Below are 26210 nucleotides of genomic sequence, written 5' to 3' on the forward strand. Positions count from 1 at the left end.
TAGAATAAAAGTGGGGAAATGAGCTGTTTAGGACCATGTATTACCTTTTGACACTAGCACAACGTTCCTGTGGATGTCAAAGAGTTTTCCACACATGGACTTTGAATACTGTGTGGCCTGTACTGATGTCAGTAACTGTCACAATGTCTGTGATTCTTACATAAGAGAAAAGAGTTTGAAATATTGGCTCTGATCATTAATGAGGAGATCCAGTATTCTGCCTCCAGCAGTAGCAATGCTCCCAAGGAAAGCAAAATACAAAATAAAACCAAGCACAGGCATGGCGAAGGTACATAAGGGAATTCCTTTCTGTGTCTCACTAATCCATATCTTCCTCTGCTTTGCTGGGAGTTATCATTAGGATCCTATTTTCCCTGCTGCAAACACGGCAAACTTGCCATCATCCTTAAAATACTTTAAACTCCTTTGATACTGGAATTAGGCTTTTAAAAAATGGCATGGTCTATATTCCATAGGGCAGCTCTCTGGGAGTCAGGAGTCTGGATCCTATTCCAACCTTTTCCGCTGATTTGCTTATTGATTTTGTGCTAGTCCACTTCATTTTGTTTCACCCAAACTGAAATCCAACTGTGACTCAATTTCCCCAGCTGTAAAATGGGGTCATAATGCTTACCCACCTTTATATAGTGGTGTGAGATCTGCAAAAAGACTCCTACGAGTGCAAAGTTTTATTTTAATGCTTCTCCATTGAGATTTATTCCCCAGCTGGGTCAATACGATCCTATAGTCAGTATTATCTTCTCCACCCTCTACTTCCCATTGATAGCTATTACACAGTGTTATCCCGGAACTTGTACTGAGTGCAATGATTAATGTCCAGTTTCCATGAAGATTTCAGATCCTCTGAGCCACCTCTAACAGTGGCCCATATATCTATAGCAGGTACACATCTGACATATTTTGTCCTGTCGACAGGCTACACAGACTTTCCTGTTCTCCTGTTTGCATTGCATTGTTCTCGCCAGCTTCCTGTCACAGGTGCACTCATTGAACACCTGTGTATTCCTTCTCTAAGGTGGATAGAGATCCTGCAAACACTAGCTCCATTTCTTTCTTTCTTTAAAAAAAAATCATGTGTCAGTTTTTCCTTTTTTTTCACTGTCCTTTGGGTCAGCTACTGTGAGCACAGGCATCTCAGGCCTGGTCTACACTACGCGTTTAAACTTAAACTTGTACTGAGTGCAACCGATTTAACGCTGCACCCGTCCACACAACGAGGCCCTTTATATCGATATAAAGGTCTCTTTAAACCGGTTTCTGTAGTCCTCCTTGATGAGAGGAGTAGCCCTGAAATCGGTATTACCATATCTGATTACAGTTAGTATGGCCGCAAATTGACGGTATTGGCCTCCGGGCGGTATCTCACAGTGCACCATTGTGACTGCTGTGGACAGCAGTCCGAACTCGGATGCAGTGGCCAGGTAAACAGGAAAAGCCCCGCGAACTTTTGAATTTCATTTCCTGTTTGCCCAGCATGGAGCTCTGATCAACACGGGTGGCAATGCAGTCCCAAATCCAAAAAGACCTCCAGCATGGGCCGTATGGGAGATACTGAATCTGATCTCTGTATGGGGAGACAAATCTGTTCTACCACAGCTCCGTTACAGAAGATGAAATGAGAAAGCATTTGAAAAAAATCTCCAGGCTATGATAGACAGAGGCCACAACACAGTGCTGTGTGACAAGCGTAACGGAAAGCCAAAGAATCAAATGGACGCTCATGGAGGGAGGGAGGGAGGGGGTACTGAGGACTGCAGCTATCCCACAGTCCCTGCAGTCTCCGAAAAGTATTTGCATTCTTGGCTGAGCTCCCAATGCCTGTAGAGTCAAACACATTGTCCAGGGTGTTTCAGGGTATATGTTGTCAATTTACCCCCTCCCCCCCGTGAAAGAAAAGGGAAAAAAATAGTTGCTTGACTTTTTTATATGTCACCCTATGTCTACTGCATGCTGCTGGTAGACGCGGTGCTGCAGCAATGAATAGCAGCATCCTCTCCCCTCCTCTCCTCAGTGGCAGATGGTACTGTACAAAAAGACTGATAGCTGTTCTCATCATCCTGTGAGTGCTCCTGGCTGGCCTCAGATGAGGTCGGCTGGGGGCGTCTGGGTAAAAATAGGAATGACTCCCGGTCATTCCCGGTAGATGGTACAGAACGGCTGGTAACCGTCCTCATCATAGCAACTGGGGGCTGAGTTCCATCAGGAACCCCCCTTTCATGTCTAAAGAAAAGATTCTGTACTGCCTGGACTATCATAGCAGCGGGATGCTGGGCTCCTCTCCCCCGCACCGTTTGATGTCCTGTCTGGACTATCATAGCAGCTGGAGGCTTCCTCCCCCTCATTTTATCTCACTAAAAAGTCAGTGTTCCTTATTCCTGCACTCTTCATTACTTCATGACACAAATGAGGGGGACACTGCCACGGTAGCCCAGGAAGGTTGGGGGAGGAGGGACGCAATGGGTGGGGTTGTTGCAGGGGTACCCCCTAGAATGGCATGCAGCTAATAATTTCTGCAGGATCTGACACGGAGTGGCTGTGCTCTCTGGTTCTCTAGTACACTTGCCCCATATTCTAGGCAGGACTGACTCTATTTTTAGATAAATCGTAAAGGAGAGATTGACTAGGGGAGTCATTCCCATTTTTTTGTCTTTGCGCTCCCGGCTGACCTCAGCAAAGGCCGGCCAGGAGCACCCATGACAGCAGCAGACGGTACAGAACGACTGATAACCGTCATCTCATCGCCAATTTACAATGGCACAGCAGACGGTACAGAACGACTGGTAACTGTCTCTGCTACCTTGCACTGACAAATGAATGCTGCTGTGTAGCACTGCAGTACCGCCTCTGTCAGCGGCATCCAGTACACATACGGTGACAGTGACAAAAGGCAAAACGGGCTCCATGGTTGCCGTGCTATGGCGTCTGCCAGGGCAATCCAGGGGAAAAGGGCACGAAATGATTGTCTGCCATTGTTTTCATGGAGGAAGAAATGAGGACGACATTTACCCAGAATCACCCGCGACAATGTTTTTGCACCATCATGCTTTGGGATCTCAACTCAGAATTCCAAGGGGCGGGGGAGACTGCGGGAACTATGGGATAGCTACGGGATAGCTACCCAGAGTGCAACGCTCCAGAAATCGACACTAGCCTTGGTACATGGACGCACACTGCCGAATTATTGTGCTTTGTGTGGCCACGTGCACTCGACTTTATACAATCTGTTTTACAAAACCAGTTTATGTAAAATTGGAATAATCCTGTAGTGTAGACATACCCTCAGTGGTTTCTGTTTAAAGGCTGCTGCTTCTTTGCCAGGTGTGAGGTTTGACCTCTTGCGCTGATTTGCCTTCATACATTGTCCACCCTTGTAGGTGCAGTGTCTCATTGAAAAGCTACCCGTCCTGTTCATGTATGGCCTCTGCACCTGACTAGACACCCTGCAATTTTCCCACTCCCTCATCCTCTCAATGTCAAGCTTTCAGCTTGTCCTCTATTACCGCACAGCAAGAGGCCTGTTGTCAAATGGTTTTATTGGTACAAAGAAGTGAAGCTAAATGCTTCTGATCCTTTCAGGGTATGGAGACAGCTCAGAAGAGGCCATCCCTTTTAGCAGGACAAAACATCTTTTGTTTTAAACAATTGATCCCTTTTTTTGTTTGTTAGTTTACTGGAGGAACATGGAACTGGCACCTTTCCTGCTGAACTGCTCATCAGCTTGGTTCTTAGCTTAAGAAGACAAAACTCAAATCCATTTCCTGGCCCATACAAAATGATGGGGTCTAAATTAGCTGTTACTACTCAAGAAAGAGATCTTGGAGTCATTGTGGACATAGGCGCTGACTCCGTGGGTGTGCCAGGGCTGGAGCACCCATGGAGAAAAATTAGGTGGGTGCTCTGCACCCACCATTAGCCAAGCTTCCCTCACTCCCCACCCCACCCCACCCCACCCCACCTCCTCCTCCCCTGAGCACTCCGCTTACCTCACAGCGCTTCCCGCCTGCCCACTGCCAAACAGCTGTTAGCACGCTCTGGGAGGGAGGGGGAGGAGCGGGAACGTGGCACGCTTAGGGGAGAAGGCGGGGAAGAGGCGGGGATTTGGGGAAGGAGTTGGAATGGGGCAGGGAGGGGGTAGAGTTGGGGCGTGGACTTTGAGGAAGGGGTTGGAATGGGGGCAGGGCAAGGTGGGAAGGGGCAGGGAAGGGGCTGGGACTCATAGAAGGGGTGTAGTGGGGCCGGGACCAGAGTGGGGTCAAGAACCCAAGGGAAAGAGGGGAAGTCAGCAGAGGGGAAGTCAGCACCTATGTTTGTGGATAGTTCTCTGAAAACATCTGCTCAGTGTGCAGTGGCAGTCAAAAAAGCGAACAATGTTAGGAACCATTAGGAAAGGGATAGATAATAAGACCAAAAATATAATGCCACTATATAACTCATGGTATGCCTTTGAATACAGCATGTCGTTCTGGTCACCCCATCTCAAAAAAAATAATAATATAAAATTGGAAAAAGTACAGAGAAGGGCAACACAAATGATAAAGGTTATGGAACAGCTTCCATATGAGGAGAGATTAAGAATACTGGCACTGTGCATCTTGGAAAAGAAATGACTGAGGGGGGATATGACAGAGGTCTATAAAATCATGAATGGGGTGGAGAAAGTGAATTTACTCCTTCACATAACACGTGAAGCGAGGGTCACCCAATGAGTTTCAAACCTGATGGGTTTCAAACAAACATAAGGAAGTTCTTCATCACAAAACATACAGTCAACCTGTGGAACTCAGGGGATGTTGTGAAGGCCAAAAGTATAATGGGGTCCAAAAAAGAATTATATAAGTTCATCCAGGGTAGTGGATGGCTATTAGCCAAGATGGTCAGGGACACACCCCTATGCTCTTAGAGTCTTTAAACCTCTGACTGCTAGAAGCTGGGACTGGACGACAGGTTGGAATAGTCAATAAATTGCCCTGTTCTGTTCACTTCCTCTGAAGCATCTGCCATTGACCACTGTTGGATGACAGGATACTGGACTAGATGGACCCTTTGTCTGACCCAGTATGGCCATTCTTATGTTCTCTCTTCCTGTAATTCACACTGGCTGTAATTCCTCTTGGTCTTTTTTGTTGTCCCTCCAGTGACCCCCACTTCCGAGATGTACCATGGCTCACTTCACAACCAGCTCAGTGGGCACCAAAATTGCTAGGCACAGAAAAATCCAGCCTCCATTTTAGGGAGTCTTGTTCACTTTTCATTTTTGTGTAATGCAGGAAGAAATTGAATAGGCATGTTGGATCTCTGGATTTATTGTGATGAGTGAAAGTGAAGTGGCTTAGCTCTCTGAGCTAAAAAAGGATGCACCAAAACTACTATTGGCAAAGGGAACAAAAGTCAGAGAACTGATTCATGTAGTTTTGGGTTTGCAAATTGTGATTTAGTGCTGAAATTTGGGGCCTATAGTCAAAGCCCAAATAGCATGTGCAATTCTTAAGAGGGGAGAAGATAAATTAAGTTGCTGGCTCAAGCCACAGGATTTGGCTCCAGATCCAGTTTCTGAATCTCATCTCAAAGTTCCAAAGTGTTTGGAAATAGGGATATGTTTTTGCCCACTATACAGCATGAGTTTGTCAATCTCTCAGGGCAGAGTCAATGTGTTGTAATGGGGATTTCCACAGGATTTGTAGGCATTGCTAACTTTCTCTGCAGGATTTTTCAGAGAAAGACAATGTGCCTGATGCACTTATGAAAACCAGGAGGAATTCCCTGGAAGCCAATCAAGTTACACTGGTGTAAAACTGGTACAAGTGAGAGGAGAATCAGGCATGAGCTGAGGGATGGATGGAGAGCCATGACTGTTTAAGGAAAGGAAAATCTGGATCAGTGTTCCAAGGCCTATGACAATGAGCAGGGCAAGATGGAGCAGCAAGGTCCATGTTTCTGAGATGATGACTGAGGAGAGCTGGGAGGAACTGAATGTATTTGTGTGTTCTAGGCTCAGTGCTGACATCCATCTTATATGTGGCATCAGGGCTTTTGCATTGTGGACATCTTTAGAAATCCTCCAGGAAGTCCTCCTAGAGTTTAGGTTGGGAACTTCAGGTTCTAATGTCTGGAAACAAATTTTTAAAACAATTTCATGGTGGTTTGTAATTTTTTTCCAGTTGTTATGAGGATATTAGAGAACATTCCTCTCCTCTTAATTGTCTTGTTATAATGTAAAAAATAGAGCCGACCTCATTTTAATCTGGCTGAGGTTTTGAGTTTCTTCTAAAGCCAGCTCAGCATTAGCCTACAATGGACAGTTCTGGGATTGCTCTCCGGAGCCTGATCCAAATGCAAAGTATATATAGTTAAGCACAGAGATTGTCAGGCCTCATTTCTTAAATTTGAATGTCTCAAATTTTTGGTGACTAATTTGACACACCAAAATTAGAGTTGTGAGTGGCGAGCTGCTCTTAAAATCAGTCCCGAAGTGTCTTGAATTGTCTCTCCAAAATTAGTGGATGCTTGAAAATTTAGACATAGTTAACTTATCCAAGATTACAGAATAAGTCAGAATCAGAAGCAAGAACAGAAGCCGTTAGTTCTGAGTCACAATCACAACACCTTTCTTCTGACCACTAGCTACATGCCCTTGCTTACAAAGCATGGAACAGACATTATGTTCCTGAGTCTATGGTTCTTACACGATAAACATCGAATAGCAAAACTGTGCTGTTACAAAAACATACACTATCAATCTATCAACTAGCTACTGCTCGGTATACCATTGATTATTAGAAGCTGATGCCTTTTAGAGGCTATAGGCCCAAGCATATTTCTTGTGTGTGCAGCCTCAAAAAGCTGAAATAGCCCTTCGGGAAGGAAAGGGCTGCCAAGGAACACAGGGCTGTGGGTCTTCTCCAAGCCATTAAGTTTTTGAAAGCTTTGCACAAGCAGCAGAGAGGCTGGCAATATCAGTTTGCAACCGTATTCATTGCCTAGCATAAGTCTGGTTTTCAAGGCCACTGTTTTAGATGTATCAGATGCCTGGCCGCATTAGACAATGATTTCAGAAGCTTCTCTCTGTGGGTTTAACCCATCTTAAGGGTGTCCTTTCCAAGCAAGTTAATTGGGGCATAATACTGTGGTCTCCTGGCATGAGCCTATGTTACAACTTTCCAAGGGAAGTGTGCAACAAAACCTTCTTGTCCCATCTTTGCTACAGCCTCAATCACATCGCATATAAGAAAGCTGTAGTCTATACCTGAATGTGTCAGACTGAGGTTATCTGTTACTATTACCCCATGTCCAAAATGAGTGTCAAACAAAACCATCTGTGAGAAGGTGATGAAGATATTTCTATCCCCGGCTCTTCAGCTCTCTACTCAGTCTCCCAGACTCCCACTCCTTTCTCTTTTGTTGTCTCTCGCCAACCCCTTTCTCCCATGTAATGATGTTCTTGGTGTTCTTCCATCATTTTAAGACTGAAGTCCCCACAGAGCCACACTAGTCAGCTGACATTCAGTATTTCTGGAGGAGATCAATACAAGTTGTTTAGCTGGTCTTTGGATGACCTTTCTTGTCGTCCCTGAGGAAAGTGAGAGCTGCAAGAGATGGACTTGCCCCTTTGGCATATGGCTAATGACAGCTATTGGCTTGAATGAAACTTTGCTTTATCTATAATTACCCATATTGTTTAGGCACTCCTTCCCTGGACATTTCTGAAGGTTTAGTAGTCTCTTATTTCACTCACTGGATCCTCTTCCACTTAGGCTTCCTCCTTCTCTAGAGAATTCCACCAAGGCTGTCCATAGTTTAATTTCACTTTCACATTCAACTGAGAACCCATTTCTCATCCATTCTTCATGCATTTGGCTGTTAATGGAGACAGGTTCCCCAGTGTCTAATACCCCTGAAAGGTCTCCACTTCCTCCTGTGTCAGACCTGCCCAGAGGCTGCTGAGCAGATAATGCTAAGGACAGGGTCTCCATCTTTCCATGTGAAACTGGAGTCACCTTTGCATCTCAACAGCACCTTTTCATACATGATTATTGATCACTCCTTATCCTTCAGGTCATGCATGGATCAGAAGGAGATTCCCACTCCTATTGTTAGAGTATTGTGCAATTAGAAACATTCCACAGATTTAACTCTTTCCTCTGAAGCAGCACTATAGGCCACTGCCAGAGGCAGGATACTGGACTAGCAGGATCATTGGTGTATACAGGTATGGCAGGCTCCTATGACTCCTTGTCCTATGTGACAAGAGGCCATAAGAGCCATATACGGGGCTATTTGCATGTGGTGGCAAATGTTTCTACATTAAAGGGGTTAAGAAGTTGTATTTAAGAAAGCCCCATTGTTCTGGTTCTTTCTGTTCTAGAAGGTCAGTGTCTGTGATGCACTAAGGGGCAAGGGAAGTTAAAGGAGGGAAAACTGGGGTGGGGAAGGAATCTTCAAGTTTCTTTCAGGGCCATGAGGGAGTCAGAGCTGTGGAGCTGATTAAGGGACAGACGAGCTCAGCTACTTCACATGTCATACTCCATTAACTGCAGAATGTGCATCTTATGTTGTCCTTCATGTTTCACACAAAACCTAAGCATGACACGCCTCTCCTCTTCTGTCATGCTTTTTTTTTTATTTTTTATGAGTCAGCAAAAACCTCCCTTCTGAGGCTTGCAGTGCCGGTGCCATTTTGTTTGTGGAGGCAGGTAAAAGGAGAATGGTCCTTTCCTTTTGTTGTTCCGAAATGGTTTATCTGAAGCTGGGTATTTATTAAATAATCCTCATTCAGCTCCACAGAAATCCTACGGAGATGGGAGGTTGGGAGAAGAACTGTCAAGAGCTTCTGGGCAGTAGCACAGCAAGAACAGTGGCAAGTATTATAACACCAGCAGAAAAATCACTATCCCCCATGGCATGTGTTACAACCACCACCATCATTAAGTAAGCTTTGAGCCAATGATGGGAAGCTATTATGGGGTGTACCAACCCTGCACTGGCCCAGAAAGGGTTAACCATGCAATTTGAGCCCAGGAGGCCATGCCCCCGACCCTTGCTGGGCATGCACCAGTTGGAAGCAGTATATAAAAGGAGGCGACTCAGCTCAGTCTGAGTGGATTGAGGAGGAGAGTGGATGCATGCTTCCTGTGGAGGCTGAACGCACTGAATCCATGGCAGGACCCCAGTTGACGAGGGAAATGGAGGGCTTCTAACTCCAGAAGAACTGCAAGATCCGGAAGCAAGGGCAGGAAGTGACCCACCACATTGAGAGGGAAGCCTGAACCTGAAACCAGGACTCCTGGATCCACAGGGCCCTGGGTTGGGCCTTGGTGGGCCTGGGTCTCCTACTCCTTTCTGTGCTGACCACTAGGCCTTGCTGCCCGGAGAACAAAGGCAGCCCCATAGACTCTGGCTACTAGACTTAGCTGCCCAGAGGACAAGGGCAGCTCCATTGGCTGTGATTGCTACACCTCACGGCCTGAAGGTGAGGAGTCACCATCACCAGAAGGAGATGATCCATCCTTTCCTTCCCCTGATAGCCTGATACCCTGCGACAGAAGCCTTCAGATTTAATACTTTCTTTGCCCAAAAGATGGAACTATATGTGCACACACATAAACATGTAAGCCGTGAAGTCTCTGTGTGCATAGGCCCAGCTACATTGTATTGTTAAATGTACTTAAAGCCTCTGGACATGCTAGATTTCTGAGTGAATAACTTCTTACAGTAGCCTTTGCATTTCAGGGCAATTGTACATTGCTCGGGTGGTTATAGCCACCTAACCATTGTCTTCCTGCCTTGTAACACCACCTAAGCCACGTTATAAGCAACCAAATAATAAGGTACCGCTAGTTATGTTTTAGCTCTACATGTGTGTGTTTGTGTAACTTTTATTGTTTGAATGGTACTTTAACATGAATCAAACAGTGACTTGTGCTACTTAGTAATTAAACCTTTGGAATCTTGTGAATAAAGCATCACTTCTTAAATGACTTTTATGTCCAGTCTCTGGGCAAGTCTAGATTAACCATTAACAATGGGCAGATTAACCATTAACAATGAAAATGAAAAAAATATTTTACCCTTCCACGGTACGTCAGTAGAAAGAGCACGTGGCCCTTTATTAATATTATCATCCCCATTTTACAGATGAAGAAACTGAAGCATACAGACTTTAAATTGTTTGCCCAAAGTCAAAAAAACAGGAGTAGAAGCCAGGTGGAATGTTGATGTCAGTGTGAAAGGTGAGAGCACAGCACAGTGGAGGTCTCAGAGGAGGAGAAAGTCAGAGCTTTCCCATGGACTGGTGTGAATCCTGATACCGGGACCTGACTTCAGTTCATTTTGTGGGGTTGGCGTGCTGTACTAGAGGAAGAAAATCTGGCAGACAGGGGACTGCAGTTGACAAAAGGTTCAGTTTATGGAGCAGAATTTGATGCTGATAATGTGTGCAGTGTTGTAACTGTGTTGGTCCCAGGATATTAGGAGACAAGGTGAGTGAGGTAATATCTCTTATTGGACCAACTTCTGTTGGTGAGAGAGAGATTTTAAGCTACACAAAGCTCTTCCTCAGGTGTAGGCTTGATGATGATAATAAGTAAGTCTTAATAAAGTAGTAAGAGTTTATTAAAACGTGGTAGTTGGAGCCCCAAAATGGTATGTTTTAAACCAGCCACTTTCTAGAAATCTTGGCACCAAGAAGGGCAACTAAAGCAAGACAAACACAAAATGTTTGTTTCCTAAAGACTGTATTAACCCCTTCGGTGCAGCATTAGGTATCAGCTACATGACACAAAACACATGTGCAGTGCTGACTCATGTACCTGGATCACAACCTCTTTTTTCAGAGTTCTGGGTGTGCCAATGAACAACAAGGGGGCTGTGGTTAGCCAGACAGGTGCTAAATGGATTATTTGTCATTCCCTTTTATTAGCATGTACCGCATGCTGTGGACGTACTCCACTACAGCAGAGGTGGGTTCTAATCTTGGTTTCAAAGCACGTGGAAAATGAGTTTGCTGTGTCTCGGCCTAGTCCTCAATTATTTTCCAGCTAACCAGGGGGATTGTTTTACAGCATGAACAAACATAGATACCATAGGCCCAGCTGCAAACAGCTACGACTGAGTTAGTAAATCAATTCTATTAAAACTAAATAGCTGCAGATGTCTATTTTGAATCAGGTGGATCTGGGCCAAGGATTAGAATTTCTGCACTGGCAGCACTCATAATGTGAAAAAAACGAAGTAAACCCAAAAAGCCCTCTCCTTCATCTGAACTCCAAGAAAGCAGAGAGGGGCCAGCAGAGCTGAGCTGTCACCCAAATACAGAAAGACAAGCTAAAGCTGAAGGTCATTAGCAACGATCTATAGGGAGGCTTAGGTTAGCTGACAGTTATTGTTGCAGCTCCGGTGAAACCAGATAGGTGCTAACCTGAAAAAGGAACATTAAATTGACTTGTAAGGAACAACAAAGTGTTAACAGAAGGGTTTCCTGAGCACAGGGAACTACCTTAACTAATATAGGCAGAGGGTACACCGGAATGCATGTACCGTATGTACCACTGTGCAAACTACTAAAAAGCTACGTGCAAAATGTTTGACAGCTAGAAAAAGGTGAATAGCTTTAACTCCCATTAAAGTCAGGGGGAAGTTAAGGGCACTCAGCACCTTGGAAGATCAGGCCTGATATGAGTAGAAGCACAATCCCTCCCCTCTCGAACATAATGCAGTGGGATTTTCCGTGTCATTAGAATGTCTTTTTCTGTTGAGGGACTGGAAGAAGAGGCAAAGAATGGGTGGATTTCTTCTGAACCTCTTTGGCTCAGCGTCTCCCTTACTTCCATCATCCTTCCCTCATTATTATTATTTGTATTACAGTAGCGCCTAGGAGCTGCAGTCATGGACTACGTCCCCACTGTGTTAGGTGCATGACAAACACAGAACAAAAAGGAGACCAACTTTCCCTCCAACTAATGGCTGGATGTGGCTCTCTCTGTGGTCCATTAATGCTGCTTTTGCATCAGCTGGGGGAAGCACTGGAAAGTGGGTGGGAATTAGTCCCAGACCTGGGATAATGTTGAGGGTTTTGTTTATAAATAGGGAATCAGAGCAGCCAAACCTGGTGCAAGGGGTGAAAACTCAAGAGGCCGTATACCTGTCATACAAGGTCTCTGAGCAACAGTAAGCAATCCTGTGTTGTGCTCCATAAACTCTGTTATTTGGTTTTGGAGACTGATTTCAGTTTATTTCATTTGACATCTGCCAGTAAGATGTAAGGAAACTGATATATTATTCCCAGGGTAGCTTGGCTCAGATCCCATGTCTTCACTCATATTCCTGCCATGTTCCCAATTTTTCCAGCCGAGTTTGAAAAAGGCACATGACAGTCAAGCGACTTGTCCAGGGTCACAGAGTAAGTACTTGGCTCATCCTAGGATTGTCCTTTTTCACAGTTCTTCACTGTAACTAAAGGGGAGAACCCCAAAGCACAGCTGTCATGTACTGTAAGTATTGTAAAGTGTTAGATTTGGGCCTAATGGAAAGGGGCAGAGAGCACATTTTAAAAGCAAAGCAGTAATCAGCTATGTGTAAAAATATGTGACTACGTATAAGTAGTAACAGACAGTGGCCAATCAGTGAAAGAAAGAAAAGAGATGGATGCTGATGACAGCGACAGCAATAGCTGTAGTATTACACCTTGGGCAGGGAAACTACAGATTTGTCCAAGGCACAGACAGTAACTAGGGAAAGTGAGAAGCAACTTGATGTGCAACATATTTCTTCTGCCAGTGGTGACACTGTAGGCTCATTTACATATTCCCTGCCACTGCCTTCTTAAAAAAAACAAAAACCCCTATCAAAACGAATAAAAGATCGGTGGTATGAGGTATCAGCGGGGTAGCCGTGTTAGTCTGTATCCACAAAAACAACGAGGAGTCCAGTGGCACCTTAAAGGCTAATGGATTTATTTGGGCATAAGCTTTCATGGGTAAAACCCCCACTTCTTCAGATGCATGGAGGTATGAGGTGTATGAGGTTCCCATGTTGAGACCCACAGACATATTTCATAGCATTTTGATATACCTCTGTACAGTGCTACTGTGCCTGGTGTTGGTGGCACTAGCAGCAGTCCTGGAGATAGTCTAGATTCTGAATCCCAAGAATAATTTATATTCTAGAGACCTGATTCTCACAAGCTCTTCCACCTGGGTTGAACCCTACACCAGTGGAGCACACCATTTGCTTCAATAGTGTAGTTCTGAGCCGACGACTGCCTTCAAGGTGCGCCAAGCTGCCCCTGCCAATCAGCTTGTAGGATCAGGACCTTGACCTGTAAACTGAAATTGATGAAGTGGGTTAGGAAGGGGGGATGGAAGAGGAAAAGAAAGAGAAATATGCTGAAAACTCTTCCCCTGATAGAGTAAAAGAGGAATAAGAGGGGAATTGTCCTGGATGGGAGGATGGGAAGCCACATACCCGGCTCCCTAAAAAAGTGACTCCAAGACAAAGCCCATTATCAAGAGATGTCCCACCTGAATGTGAAAGTAAAAGCTCATCAACATCTAAGGAAAGAAACATTTTTTACCCTGATGCAGAAGATGTCTCCAAGATTGTTTGCTGTAGCCACAAGAAAAGAGATCTGTGAGGTTTGATAGCATATGTCAAAATCATATTGCCAGTATGACCTGGTTGCACTGGAGAAAGAAGTGGTGCCTTGAGAGGTGACTGTCCTGACAAATACCGTATATCCCAGCATCGGTGCCAACTTCTGCTCCCGCAGGTGGGTGCTCGACTGCCCCCGGCCCCACTCCGACTCCATCCCTGCCCTGCCCCCATTCCAACTCCTTCCCCAAAGTCCCTGCCCCAACTCAGCCCCCTACCTGCCCCTATTCCAACTCCTTCTCCAAATCCTGGCCCTGTCCCTGCCTCTTCCCCTCCTCCTCCTCCCCTGAGCGGGCCACGTTCCCACTCTTCCCCCTCCCTCCCAGCACGCTGCCAAACAGCTGTTTGGCGGCATCAAGGCGGGAAGCGCTGTGAGGTAGGCAGAGGAGCGGGGACGTGGCATGCTCAGGGGAGGAGGCAGAAGAGGAGGTGGGGCATGTGGGGGGAGCTTTGCTGCCAGTGGGTGGAGAGCACCTACCAATTTTTCCCCGTAGGTGCTCAGCCCCAGAGCACCCATGGAGTCAGCACCTATGTATCCCAGTGTTTCCTTTGGAGTTCAGAATCCATAGTCAATGAACAGTTAATTGTGAGACAGACCGGAGACAGCAAAGTACCAGCACAATGATTATCAGTGCAATAGCCATTCTCTTTGGCTCATAACAGGGGGTTCATACAGATTCATTGCTGTGGCTTAATATATCATTTGGAGCACATTTTGCAGTATACATAATGATTGATCTGTGCCCAGCTTCATAAAAAAAAATTCCTTAAGAGAAAGAGAGAGACAGTGAGTGCAATATATGGTCACCTAAAAAGCAGAATGTGAACAAGTGAACACATTGCTCAGTGGGTGTCATTCCAAGAAATATCTCACTCAGCTCCAGGTTTCTGAAATCTAAATGCCCCTGATAGCTTCTTGGAGTTTAAAAAGGGTTACAGGGCAGCCAACCCACTATCAAAGCTTCAAGACCAAATTACTGTGTGGTGTTAACTCCTAAAGTCTGCCTTCACATCCCTCTCCACAGCCCTGTTTTTTTATGATCATTGACAATGGAGACTACATTGTGAGATCAGAGAATGATAGCTGACTATACAACTGCCATGTTGCCTGCTCTGTCTGAATTTGGGGGTGCAAGACATTCTGAAAAGATATGAGAGCATTCAATATCTTCTGACAGTTGGTAATAATTGTATACATATCCATGTACACACACGCACGCACATGTGTGTATACACATATCTGCCCCTTCGCCCCCTCATGTCTGTTTGTGTCACTCAGTAATAGCCTGTAAATGCCTTGGAAAAGTGCGTGAGAATACTCACTTGGTCCTAATGAAGGGCTCAATCCTGCATCCCTTGAAGTCAATGGGAATGCTTTTATTGGCTTCTGTGGGAGCAGGATCAGGACCCAAAACATGTCAAATTAATGTGACTTGATGCTATGCTAGATGGAAAGATTGCTGGAACATCACAAACCCATGCAAGTATGCCTAGGAGTACAAGCAGTTGGCAGAGGTCTTGGGAATGGATTTAGAAACTTTGGTTTCTTTTTGCTACATGGCAATCTGCTACAGACCATTTGGATGCATGATCCCAACAAAGCTTGTTTGGAAAGCATCAATCGCTATTATTCCTCTCCAGTTCCCACACTCTTGCCTCTTCCAACAGACACAGCACTCTGGGAACTCAAATATAATGCGTTTATTCTGGTGCTCATATCAGAAGTATGCAGGAAAAAAGAAAAGTACAGAACCACTGAGGAAGCATTGTGATTTGAGTGCCAAGAGGAAAGAGTTCCAATCCTGTCACTGGTCACACAGGACGATGGGTTTGCATAGTCTTATTTCTGTCCCCACCATAAAATTAAGCGAAATTACATTTTGCATTGTTTCCTTTACTGTTTGTGGTTGTGTGACATCCTCTGATTTTTGCTTGAAAAGCAGGTTGCATAATGCAATTTGGTAGCGCAACAGGAAGGGAAAATATATACTGTCAAAGGCAATAATATTAGACTCTATTCTCTCCCCTGTTCCCCTTCATATTGTATATTTCAGATTTTACATCATTTAAAACCATCTCCCCAAATAGGACAAAACAGGTGAAAATATTAAGTTTATTTACAAAATGCCTCATGTGGCATTTGTTCCACTAAATGACTCCCAATATCCCTCTGATGATAAACACTGGGAAATATTCACAAGGTATACTTGTCCCCAAACTGCCAGTACAAATTATTTGTACAGAATTCAGCTTTCAGCCCCAGTAACATTTACTGTGAGTGTCCAACTAGTTACAGATTCTCCCGTGTTAGTCATTTGACAAGCATTGGTCTCATCAACATATTAATATTAAACTAAAACAATTACACTGTAATTATACAAAACCAATAAAAAATGTGGGGGCATTTTGGCCCACTGTAGACAAAACCAAACATCAATGGTAGAAGATTTTAAAGTGAGAAATAATAATACTTAGCACTTTATAGTAGTGAAGGAAAGCTATGTAAACATTAGCTAATTAAACTTTACATTATGCCTGAGGTAGGCGAACAATTATTGTTACTCCCAGTTCACTTGAGAGCTGTGGTGTGGTTTACGGACACATGGGAAGGCAGTGGCACAGACAGAATTAGAAATCCCTCCTTTTCCTGAGCCTGACTGAGCTCTGACAGCAAAAGATTTCAGGCTGACAAGAAAGGGAATTCCAGAGCTCATTACTGATTGCTGAGAGTGCTCATCTAGTGATTGTCAACAGGACTCACAGCTGATCACAGCCATTGTGATGGTGCACAGGGAGAAAGGCACTTTTCTAGGTAGCTCGGGTTCAAACCATTTGGGTTTATATATATTCACTTATGCACATGCTTAAATTTTACATTGTGGATTATGGACTAGCTAGAAAGTAAATCTCAGTGAAAATGAGAGATGTTTCATTCTGGTGTTCACAAAACTCTGTTTAAAGCTGTATGGTACTGGATTATTTAGTATTTAATATTCACTGTGTTGGTTTCACAGATTTCTTTGAGGAAGCTTTCCTCAGGCACCATTCTACTCAGTTGCTCTGGTAGCATAAAAAGTATGTTAGTATCCCTTTAAATGCAGCAGGCTGAAGTTGGGATGAATTCAGCCTGAACATGGCTCAGTCATTTGCTGAAAGAAGTAAAAGAGAGAACGCCACAGGGACACCAACCCACCACCGTTGCTGTTTCCTTTTTTAATACTGATAATTAGCCCCCATGCATCTCATGCTAGTTGAAGCTAAAGGAATTAACAATAGTAATTGCTTTGTGGGTTGGAATTTGTGTCTGGCAGTCTTGAATAGAGAAGTAGGTGAATGGGCAGTGGCAATGCTTGTTCTGAATTCATAGGGTGTCCAGAAGTATACACAGCTACCCATATTGACATGGTTTATCAAATGCAATCATTCAATATTGTCCTATCCAAATTAAACATATTCATCTGAAAATGAAAGTATCTGAATTTATGCAGTATAGTTACACATCCCTGAGCCTACATGCCTAGCTAAGTGCAACACAGTTAGAGGGGATATACTGCACCTACACTTTCAGCCTGGAAAGGCAGAGTAGGGCTGCTAGAATGTCATGGTACCTCCATGGAGTCTCTCTGTGCACCAACCCTTCATGGCAAATTGTCTTCAAAGATTAAAGTCTTATTTCTCATCTCCTGCTAATAAATCTGGGGAAATAATCACAAATGCAGATGTGTAATTGGAAAGCAGCAATGCTGAAAGAGACCTAGAGTTGTGAGTGGGGACAGAACATTAGCTATGAGTTTTTATCATGATATGGCAACGCAAAAGGCCAGCGTGGCTTAGATTTAGACATAAGGATCTGCCTGTATGGAGCCCTGGGGCTATGAAGTCTTCTAGGCTACACAGGATCTGAATTTCTGATTTAGAAAAGAACAAAAGACATAAAACAAAACCAAGCCCTTTAACTAGAACCACAAACCTTTTGAGCCTTCTTTATAGAATAAAGAAGTAAAAAAATCACACAAGCTCATTTTTTTCCCTTTGTAGATGACTTTTAATGATTTAAGGTTCACAATGCCTCTGGGAAGTACTATCATCTCCATTTGATTGATGGAATAACCAAAGCATAAAATGGTTACACGACTTGCTTCCAGCAACAGCTGACCCACTAAATTACACGTTTTTCTTGAAAATTACACTTACTAAAAAAGTACAACAGTTTACTGCACTCTTGGATCAGAGGCAATGCTAGCCTACTAGAGGCCCTAAGCAGGAATATTTTTTGCTTCCCCCCTAGTTAAAATTACTGATTGCATTATTTCCACAAACCAAAAACATATACCAACACTAACACTATATATACTAGTACACTCTTAAAAAGTCCCCATTAAATAAGATGAACTCTATTTTGAGGGTAATACTAAATTTGGGCCCCTTTGAGCTGCTTGGAGCCCTGATTGAAGTCTGCTTATGTTTAGTACCACCACTGTCATTATTGTAAGGGATCATGTTTGTGAGAGTCATGTTTAAAAAAACATGAGTATTGTCATCATAGCTGTAGAATCATAACACAAAAATTGTATGTTGTATTACAGAGATAGGCCTGGTATAGTGGTCTGAGCAAATCATTCTCAACTCTGGCTTTCCCAGTGCATTGAATCTTCAACACGAGTCACTACACATTCTTTGGAGAAGGGCTTCTCTGTGTGCATTATACAGCCCCAATCACATTGCCATCTTTAAATAAATACAAAGAAAACAGGATTTAATAATTCACAGGCTGTGTATGTGTGTACTGGGGCTCCATTGTACTAGACATATTAATAGATATTTCATGCCCTGAACTGCTTACAATTAAAGCTAGTGAACATTTATTGTTCAAAACATTTTTTTTTATGGAAAAATGACTTTTTTTTATCAGAAGAGAAATTTCTGCTTTTGATGTGTTTTCAACAAATTTTTTCAGGTATTTAAAGAAAAAATATTTTTCTGTTTTCAGCTTAAAATAAACCAAACACACTTTTTGGGCTAGAAGTTTTATTGGCAAAACCTCAAAAACCTTTGAAGAAAAAAATAAACTTACAAAAAAATTATTTTCACTGCAATATGTCACAGGAACAAATAGCAACCATCTCAACCAGTACATCTTACAATATAGATAATCCAGACACACGAAGAGTGGGAAGGGAAATCGAGGCAGAGAGGAGTGAAATGCTTGGCCAAAGGTCACATGGTAGCCCATTGGCAGAGGGTGGGAACAGACCCCAGGTCTCCTGCCTTCCAGTGCCTCATGTAAGCCCATGCAGGGTTGGTGTGTAGAAAGTTTTTGTACAGCACTGACAAGGAAAGTCCTCTTCTCCTGACAGGGAAAGCTTAGAAGTGTCCCCCCACCCCCCATTCCTGCACTGTCCTTGTGGAGTCTCCTCTGGCCCCCTCATGAGGTTGTAGCAACAGGTTTCAGAGGAATGTCCTTGAGTAACTCCTGTTCTTGTCCCACCACCTCCCCCATGCCTTCCGCGGCCTCGGCAGCTACAGTATTCCTTTAAGAGGCGGTGGGGGTTCCCTCTCCTCCTTCATGCGACTCGACACAGGCCTAGCCACGCCCCCCTCGCCTGTTGTATCATCGCAGGGGCATCCCTCCTCCCTCTCCCCTCCCTGCCCCCAGCAGCTCTCGCGCCGATTGGCTCCGGCTGGGGCAAGAGGAGGCCTCGCGTTCGAACAAAAAAAAAAAGAAAAAAGATACCCGGACGTTCCAATGGGAAGCGCGTTCGGAAAAATGATACACAACGTTCCAACGGGGAAGGGAAGCGTCCCGATTGGTCCCGGATGCCATCAGGGCTAGCTGGGCTGACCAGCAGCTGCTGCCGAGTGAGGCCGTTGGGCTCCCTGCTTCTCACCCAGCTCGGGGAACTTTAGGTAGCAAGCACCATTGAATGGGCTGGGAGACAGCAGCGGAGGCACCCTTGGGTTTGCAGCGCGTGTGGACGTTCTCGCCATGAGCAATACCCAGGCAGCAGCAATTGCTGCTACTGCAGCTCGAGCCTACTCCTCTTTGCTGCTCCTGTTCCCACCTCCTGGCATCTGAGGCGTATCCCAGTGCAAACCCCGAGCCTCATTAACTCCTCTGACCTGCTTATTATTTTTAATTAATTGATTCCCCTCCCTCCCTCTAAGGTGCCTGGAAATCTGTGACCAATTGAGAGGAGAGGGGTGTTCCCCTGTGGATATAGTTTCGTTTTCTTTTCAAAGGGACTAAGAACATATACTTGTGGGTTTGTTTGTTTTTAACAATATATTTGGTTGCACTGGTGGGAATTCCTTCTCTGGTGAGTTTTTTTAAAAGGATTTGTTGGAGGGGTGTGTAAGGAAACCATGGGACTACCTGCTTTGGAATTTAGTGACTGCTGCTTGGACAGCCCCCAGTTCCGAGAGAGGCTGAAATCTCATGAAGCTGAGCTGGACAAGACCAACAAATTCATCAAGGAGCTGATCAAAGATGGGAAGTCGCTCGTTGCAGCACTCAAGAGTAAGTGACGGCGTGTCAGAACCCTGAAGGACAGGGAAAGGAATAATGGTGGCTTAAGCCTTTCAAGGAATCCCGGATCGCATGTATCTGACCCAGTGCCACCCGGAATACCTGGATGGAATAACGAGGGGGCACTGGCTGACAGATACAAGCATCTGGAAAGGGTATTGAATGTAGAAGCAGGAAGCTGTGGGGGAAAATAGGAGCGGAGTTAAGTATTAATCTTGTATGATCGCTTTCATGCTAATGTCTTATTGTTTTTCAACAGTTGTGTTATAGCTTAGTAACAAATATGTCTATTGGCAGTGTTGGTTGGGGTGTGGTGCACAGGTGTTGGGGGAAGGTAAGGAACTCCGAATGAGAATGTCTTGGAGGTGTCTTCCAAAATGCAGTCCTGCAGGCGAGCTGCAAATGATCTGGCTTGCACCTTTTGAAATGTAAATAAAGAATGAGTTGGTCTTTAATGACTTTCCCCTTCTCCTTCTGAAAGTCCTAGCATATTTCTACTGGGAAAGGCCACTGTGAAAGCAGCTTCTCAAAAAGGGGACGGGTTATGGTTTTTGCAGGTGGGTTATTTGCCTAGTTATTTAAAAGGGAGCAGCACTCTACCTTTCCTTACAGCTTTACCTCTTAGCAGAGCTGTCTCTTCTATTTGAAATTCTGAACTCAGTTTTTTGTAACAGAGTGGGAGAAGGGATGTGAGGATAATTGTCTCCTTCCCAAAAGATGTTGCCAGTTGAATAATCAGGAAAGTAAACACACAAACAATGATTAATGTCCTTTTTTTGGTTCTAAATTCCCTCCCTCAAGGAGAAAAAAATCTGACCCTTGTGGTGATGGAATTGTATAGTCTACTCCTCACCCATAAAGTGCGCTTCAAAATTCCCCTGACTCTACATTTTTAGGCTAAATGCCACTTGGTCATGGTTCATAAATACTGGCAATATTTAACTCACCTCAGTGTGGATGTTGTACTGTATCTGCAACATTGCTGCTCATGACTTTTGTACTTGAAGTGTGACTTACATATATGACCGCAGTAAAAGACAGTTCACTAGATACAGAGCTTCTCTCAAAGCTGATCATCAGTGTTACTTTTAGTTGTCATTGTTTCTGAACTAAAATGGAAGAGCTGTATGCTACTGTGTGTCATTTTCCTGTTTTCTCCTAAAAAGTAGCTAATGGTGTTAAATCGAGCTGTTTTTAGTCCCAGGTCTGTTCTCCCATCAGTTTAGGAGGAATACATTTATGGGCAGTTCTTATTAATGGTAATGCAGACATTCTTAGCAAAGGATTCAGAGTTCCACAGGGCATGAAAACACACAGGGAAACCTGTAATATATCTGTTTGAAAGGCTGAGTGATGAGTCTGTTGCCTGCCATAAGGAAAAGTGTTGGCATCTGCTTTTGAATTTTAAATCTGCATGAATATTACTTTTTAAAAAATACATCTTGTTATATGGTGAAGTGTGGATTCAGTAATGAAATCCGTCTCTTTCAAGAGACTGGTAACAGCACCTGCTGCCTTGCGTTATGCAGTCAGCTGTTCATGCACATGTTTTTGTACAATTACTGATTTATCTCAAACTTGACCTGTCCCAGGACTTAGTCCCATTCCTCCCTCTGCCCCAAAGCAATCTGTGGAAACTGAAGTGGTGGTTTTTGTAACAGGGATACAACTTGTAAAATTAGGTTGTAGGTTAAGACTATATACCAGCATTTTTTTTTTTATTTTGTAAGTGGACAGAATCAATATGCGATCCGCAGTTTAACTTTCTCCAGCATTGAAAAACCAAGATGTCCCAGTTACAATATAAATATGGTTGGGATAATGTTTTACATATCCTAGCTCCCCACCCTGCTCTCATCATATATCAAGCTTAGATTTGCTTGTGTAGTAGGGACCCAATGGGTGTAATTGTGTTATTGAATCATGTTACAGCCCGGATTAATATAGGGGTAACATGGTTAGATTTTTATGTACACAGGTAGGAGTAAATCATATTAAATATGGTTTTGGAGGTGCTATATTCTTAATGTAATCTCCCTTATACAGGCTCCTTTTCACTGTAGAGAGGCCTTAAATTATGGATATTTTCTCTGGCTAATATCTCTCGTGCTCTGTCTTAAGAACATATTTTCAAAGTATCTTGTAACCTAAATGTACTCCATTTTTGTTTGTTTTTAAAATTTGATTTTTTATAAACAAAGGGGGATAGGCGGGAGGCGAGAGACTAAACCTTTCTCATCCATCCTCCATGGCTGTGGTTCCTGTAGAACAAATTAATTTGTGACAGCATCATGATGTTGCCATGTTCTCACATCTTGACACTGCAGCATGGTATTTTGTATGCCCCAAGAGTTATTTTGGAATTCTAAAACATGGATGGGGTCGGTCACCCACTAAAAATCAGGACAGGTGACATTCTTATCCAGGGCTCCTGCATACAGGTTTGTCATTGGAAGGTTCCTCTTAAATGCTGAGTTGCAGCTGTTGGGTTTTATTTGTGCTCTTTCCCCCTCGGGTCAAATTCTGAGCCTACAGGTGTTTAGTTCCTTTACACTTGTAATCTCACCACAGAAGTTCTGTGTTTCAGGATTTCCCTTTAAAGATCTTTATACTTTGGGTGACGGGCTGTCAAAGAATAAGCATTCACAAATTTGTACGTATGCAGACCTGAGACCTGATGTATTACAGCAGAATGTTTAATTTTATGGCATCATAAGAGAGCCTTTTCTTGCTGAGTATCAGCATGTTATTTGGGGGTAAACCATCTACAGGCTTTGTGTTCTTGAAGCCAACGTATCTCTTTCCACTGCAGTAGTGGTACATACATTTGAAATTTCTCTGGATTAATTGAAGTATAGTTCTAGTGAATTCCTTTTTAAGGAAAGACTGATCTAGGAATGCTTTCTCTTTTCTTGTCGGGATCAGGCTTTATGACAAATATTTTATACTACACTGAATTAATGAGACTTACATTTCTTTAGTGGCATCTGTATATGTGGGTTTCTTCAAGATGCTTCCTTTGCCCTTGTATGTTCCTAGCTATTAATTCTTGGAATCTGTCACTTTCCATATGTCCAGGACAGCTAGGATGATTCTGGTCCAGCAGCATCAAGGATGAGTTACAACGTTGCCTGGTGATAAAGTTGCAAAGTCTTCCTATCTAAATTGTGGTGGAAGAAAGTGAATTGATTTTTGAAGGAAAGAACCATTTATGACTTCCTTTTTTTCTAGCTTCATTTCAATAAATGTCTTGGATGAAATCCTGGCCCTGAATAAGATGGTGGCAAAAACTTCAAGTGACTTCAGTGGAAAAGTCGAGGGAGTCTTTGCATTGACTTTGCTGGGCCTTGAATCAAGCCCATATAACTTATGGCTGTTAATAGCATCACACTAGCAGGCATATTGTGTTAGAGCGAATGGGTTAGAATGGACTGCATTGAATTTCTCTTGGCTTGTTACTGCAACAAGCTATTTTACGACAGGGTAGACAACTGACTTCTCTGAGCAATCCTGTTCTGAACTTGCCTGAGTAATGATCAGCTTGACCTGTTACTGAAGTGAAAACTTTAGGAGTAATAGAACTATCCTATTGTCTTTCTGGCTAAAAATCAAATGTGCTGTGTAATAACTGAAATGAACTCTATCGGGGTGGGGGGCAGAAGGGGGAAAGGGTGTCACATACTGTATTTTCAGAGGGACGGATTGGATACTTCAATAAGTGTCTTTTTGTCTCTAATTGCTATGATGCAGTCAGTGCTTACGGTACTGTGGTCTGTGGAATTTCTTTTTCTTTGTGCTTGGTATTCTAGGAAGGTAGATCTGCATTCTGGTCTCTCTGTGCAAATCTGAAGTCATTTGCTTCTCCTGTATGTACCTGAGTAGGTGAGATCAGAATTTGGCCTGTAGACAAATTCATTCTTTGCCCCAAGGTGCTTATAATCTAAATTACAATAGGGACCATGTTCTTCAGCCATAATACGTAGAGGGTATGAACATTGTTGTGGTTCAGTTCTTAAAATAGCTTAATAGACATTCAGTGAAAAGTTTTGGAAGAAATTATTTGTTCGGAGGAATTGAAAGTTAAGTAATCTCATGTGAAAAGAGGGATATAAGGGATGAGAGAGCCGGTTAACACGCATACGGTCTTCCTCTTCTGAAAGCAGCTTATTCTGTGTGGGTATGACTACAGTGCAAAGAAAAACCCACGGCACCAAGTCTGAGAGCCTAGATCAGCAGCACTGTGAGGTTCCAGCTTGGGCTGGAATCGGGGTTCTGATAGCCGGCAAGGGAGGAGGGTCTTGGACCCCAGGCTCCAACCTGGGAATGTCTGCACTGCTATTTTTTTAGCCCCGCAGCCAGAGCCCTGTGAACCTGAGTCAAGTGACCTGGGCTCTGAGACTCTCTGCCATGGGTTTTTCTTTGCTGTGTAGATGTACCTTGTGCTTTCTGGAACGAACATACGAGTATAAAGCAGCGTAATCATGTAAAACATGTAGCTCATGTGAACACACATCATATCTGTCTCTGACCATTTTAATTCTCTATTTTCAGGAAATGGAGGTTCCAGCATCGGGATGGGTCTGTTATAGGGTGACCAGATGTCCCGATTTTATAGGGACAGTCCCGATTTTTGGGTGGCCTTCTTATATAGGCTCCTATTAATCCCCCAACCCCTGTCCTGATTTTTCAAATTTGCTGTCTGGTCACCCTAGTCTGTTAATTTATAAGAAATAAACTCAGCTATTATAACTTATTAATTTCAATAGTTTTATTTACAGTTTTCTAGCAAATCTGCAAAAAAAGTGTTGGTTTGTCAATGTTACTGATCTGGAGATTGCTAATGGTAAGTAATTTCCTAGATTCTATTTAGAACCCTTTTGTATTGGCTTTTTAATAATAATGTCAAACTCTACTGCCTGCATCAATAAGACTGCAGTGTTTTACACTTACTGTGACACTTAAAGGCAATTTTGTGCCATGTGTACAGAACCTGGAAGAATGGGGTCCTGGTCCATGATTAGAGCTTGTAGGCGCTATGGAAAAACCAGTAATTGTGAGGTAATGCAGGTTAGCTGACAAAGCTGTGTGGTGGTTGCAGGCACTGGGAATAGCTGATCTCCAGCCCCCTTCTTCTCCCCCTTTGTGCCTTCTCTAACTGAGTCTGAAACATGGTGGCTGGGTTAGGAGGCTCAGGTCCTTGTCAGCATCACTTCCCTTGAGCCTGGTATTCCCTTAAATGTTGGTGTTACAATCTTCCATGGGGGGGGACATAGAAAGTGTCTCATTTTGGCTCTAAGACAGTGGCTAATTTATTTTTTATTTTGGCGGAGGGGAAATTGCTGAATTTGTCAGGTTAGATCCAGTTCTCCAAGAAAAAGTGCAGAAACTTCGAGCAGATGTAGCTGAGAAACACGACACTAGAAACAAGGAGATGTGGGTTTTAGTCCTAGCTCTGCCAGAGGCTTCTTGAGAGACCTTGGGCAGGTCAGATCATGTCTGTCTGCCTGCCTTGGTTTTCCTCTGTAAATATGGGGCTACAACCCAGAGGGGCTGAGGCTTGATTCACAATGGTTTATAAAGCACTTTTTAAGACAGAAGGTGCTACAGTAGTAAGTGCACAATGTTTGAGCCCATATCTCCTGCCGTTACAACACTAAGGTGAGGCAGGAGGATTTGGGGGTGGGATGGGTGTTGAGGAATTACTCAGAACAGTTATTTTTAATTTAATGTATTACACATGGTGGCTGCAGTAGGTAAAAAACCAGAATCTTAACAGGTACTTGATCTCGAACCATGTGGTTTGTGGCCTGCCACCTGTTCTGTGTGGATTGCACAGCCTCTGCAGCTGGTCAAAGGTGCTGGATACTGCAGTGAGAGGGCCCATATAAGTACCATATAAATACCTGGGTGTATTTTAAAGGTGACGCCTAGCTACTTCCTGGCAGAGCAAATCCGTAAAGGAACTGCTCTTCCTTGACCTAACATGGAAAGAAAACAAAACAGAAAACCTCATGGGTGG

General features: G+C 43.7%; 1 protein-coding gene across 3 annotated transcripts in view; it reads left to right on the plus strand.

Moving 5' to 3' along the window:
- The window catches only part of ARHGAP26 (Rho GTPase activating protein 26), a 533008-nt gene that overhangs the window by 190738 nt on the left and 316060 nt on the right, over positions 1-26210 (plus strand). For 2 of the 3 annotated variants that reach the window (XM_050962623.1, XM_050962625.1), the window contains exon 1: positions 19362-20182. The exons of the other annotated variant lie outside the window; for it this stretch is intronic. In XM_050962623.1, the coding sequence (XP_050818580.1) occupies positions 20029-20182 (154 nt within the window). In that variant the 5' untranslated portion in view covers positions 19362-20028. Of the gene's footprint in view, positions 1-19361; positions 20183-26210 lie in introns of those variants that run through there. 3 annotated transcript variants of the gene reach the window in all.

Source organism: Gopherus flavomarginatus, chromosome 7 (assembly GCF_025201925.1).
Source record: "Gopherus flavomarginatus isolate rGopFla2 chromosome 7, rGopFla2.mat.asm, whole genome shotgun sequence".
In the NCBI taxonomy this organism is placed as follows: domain Eukaryota; kingdom Metazoa; phylum Chordata; order Testudines; family Testudinidae; genus Gopherus; species Gopherus flavomarginatus.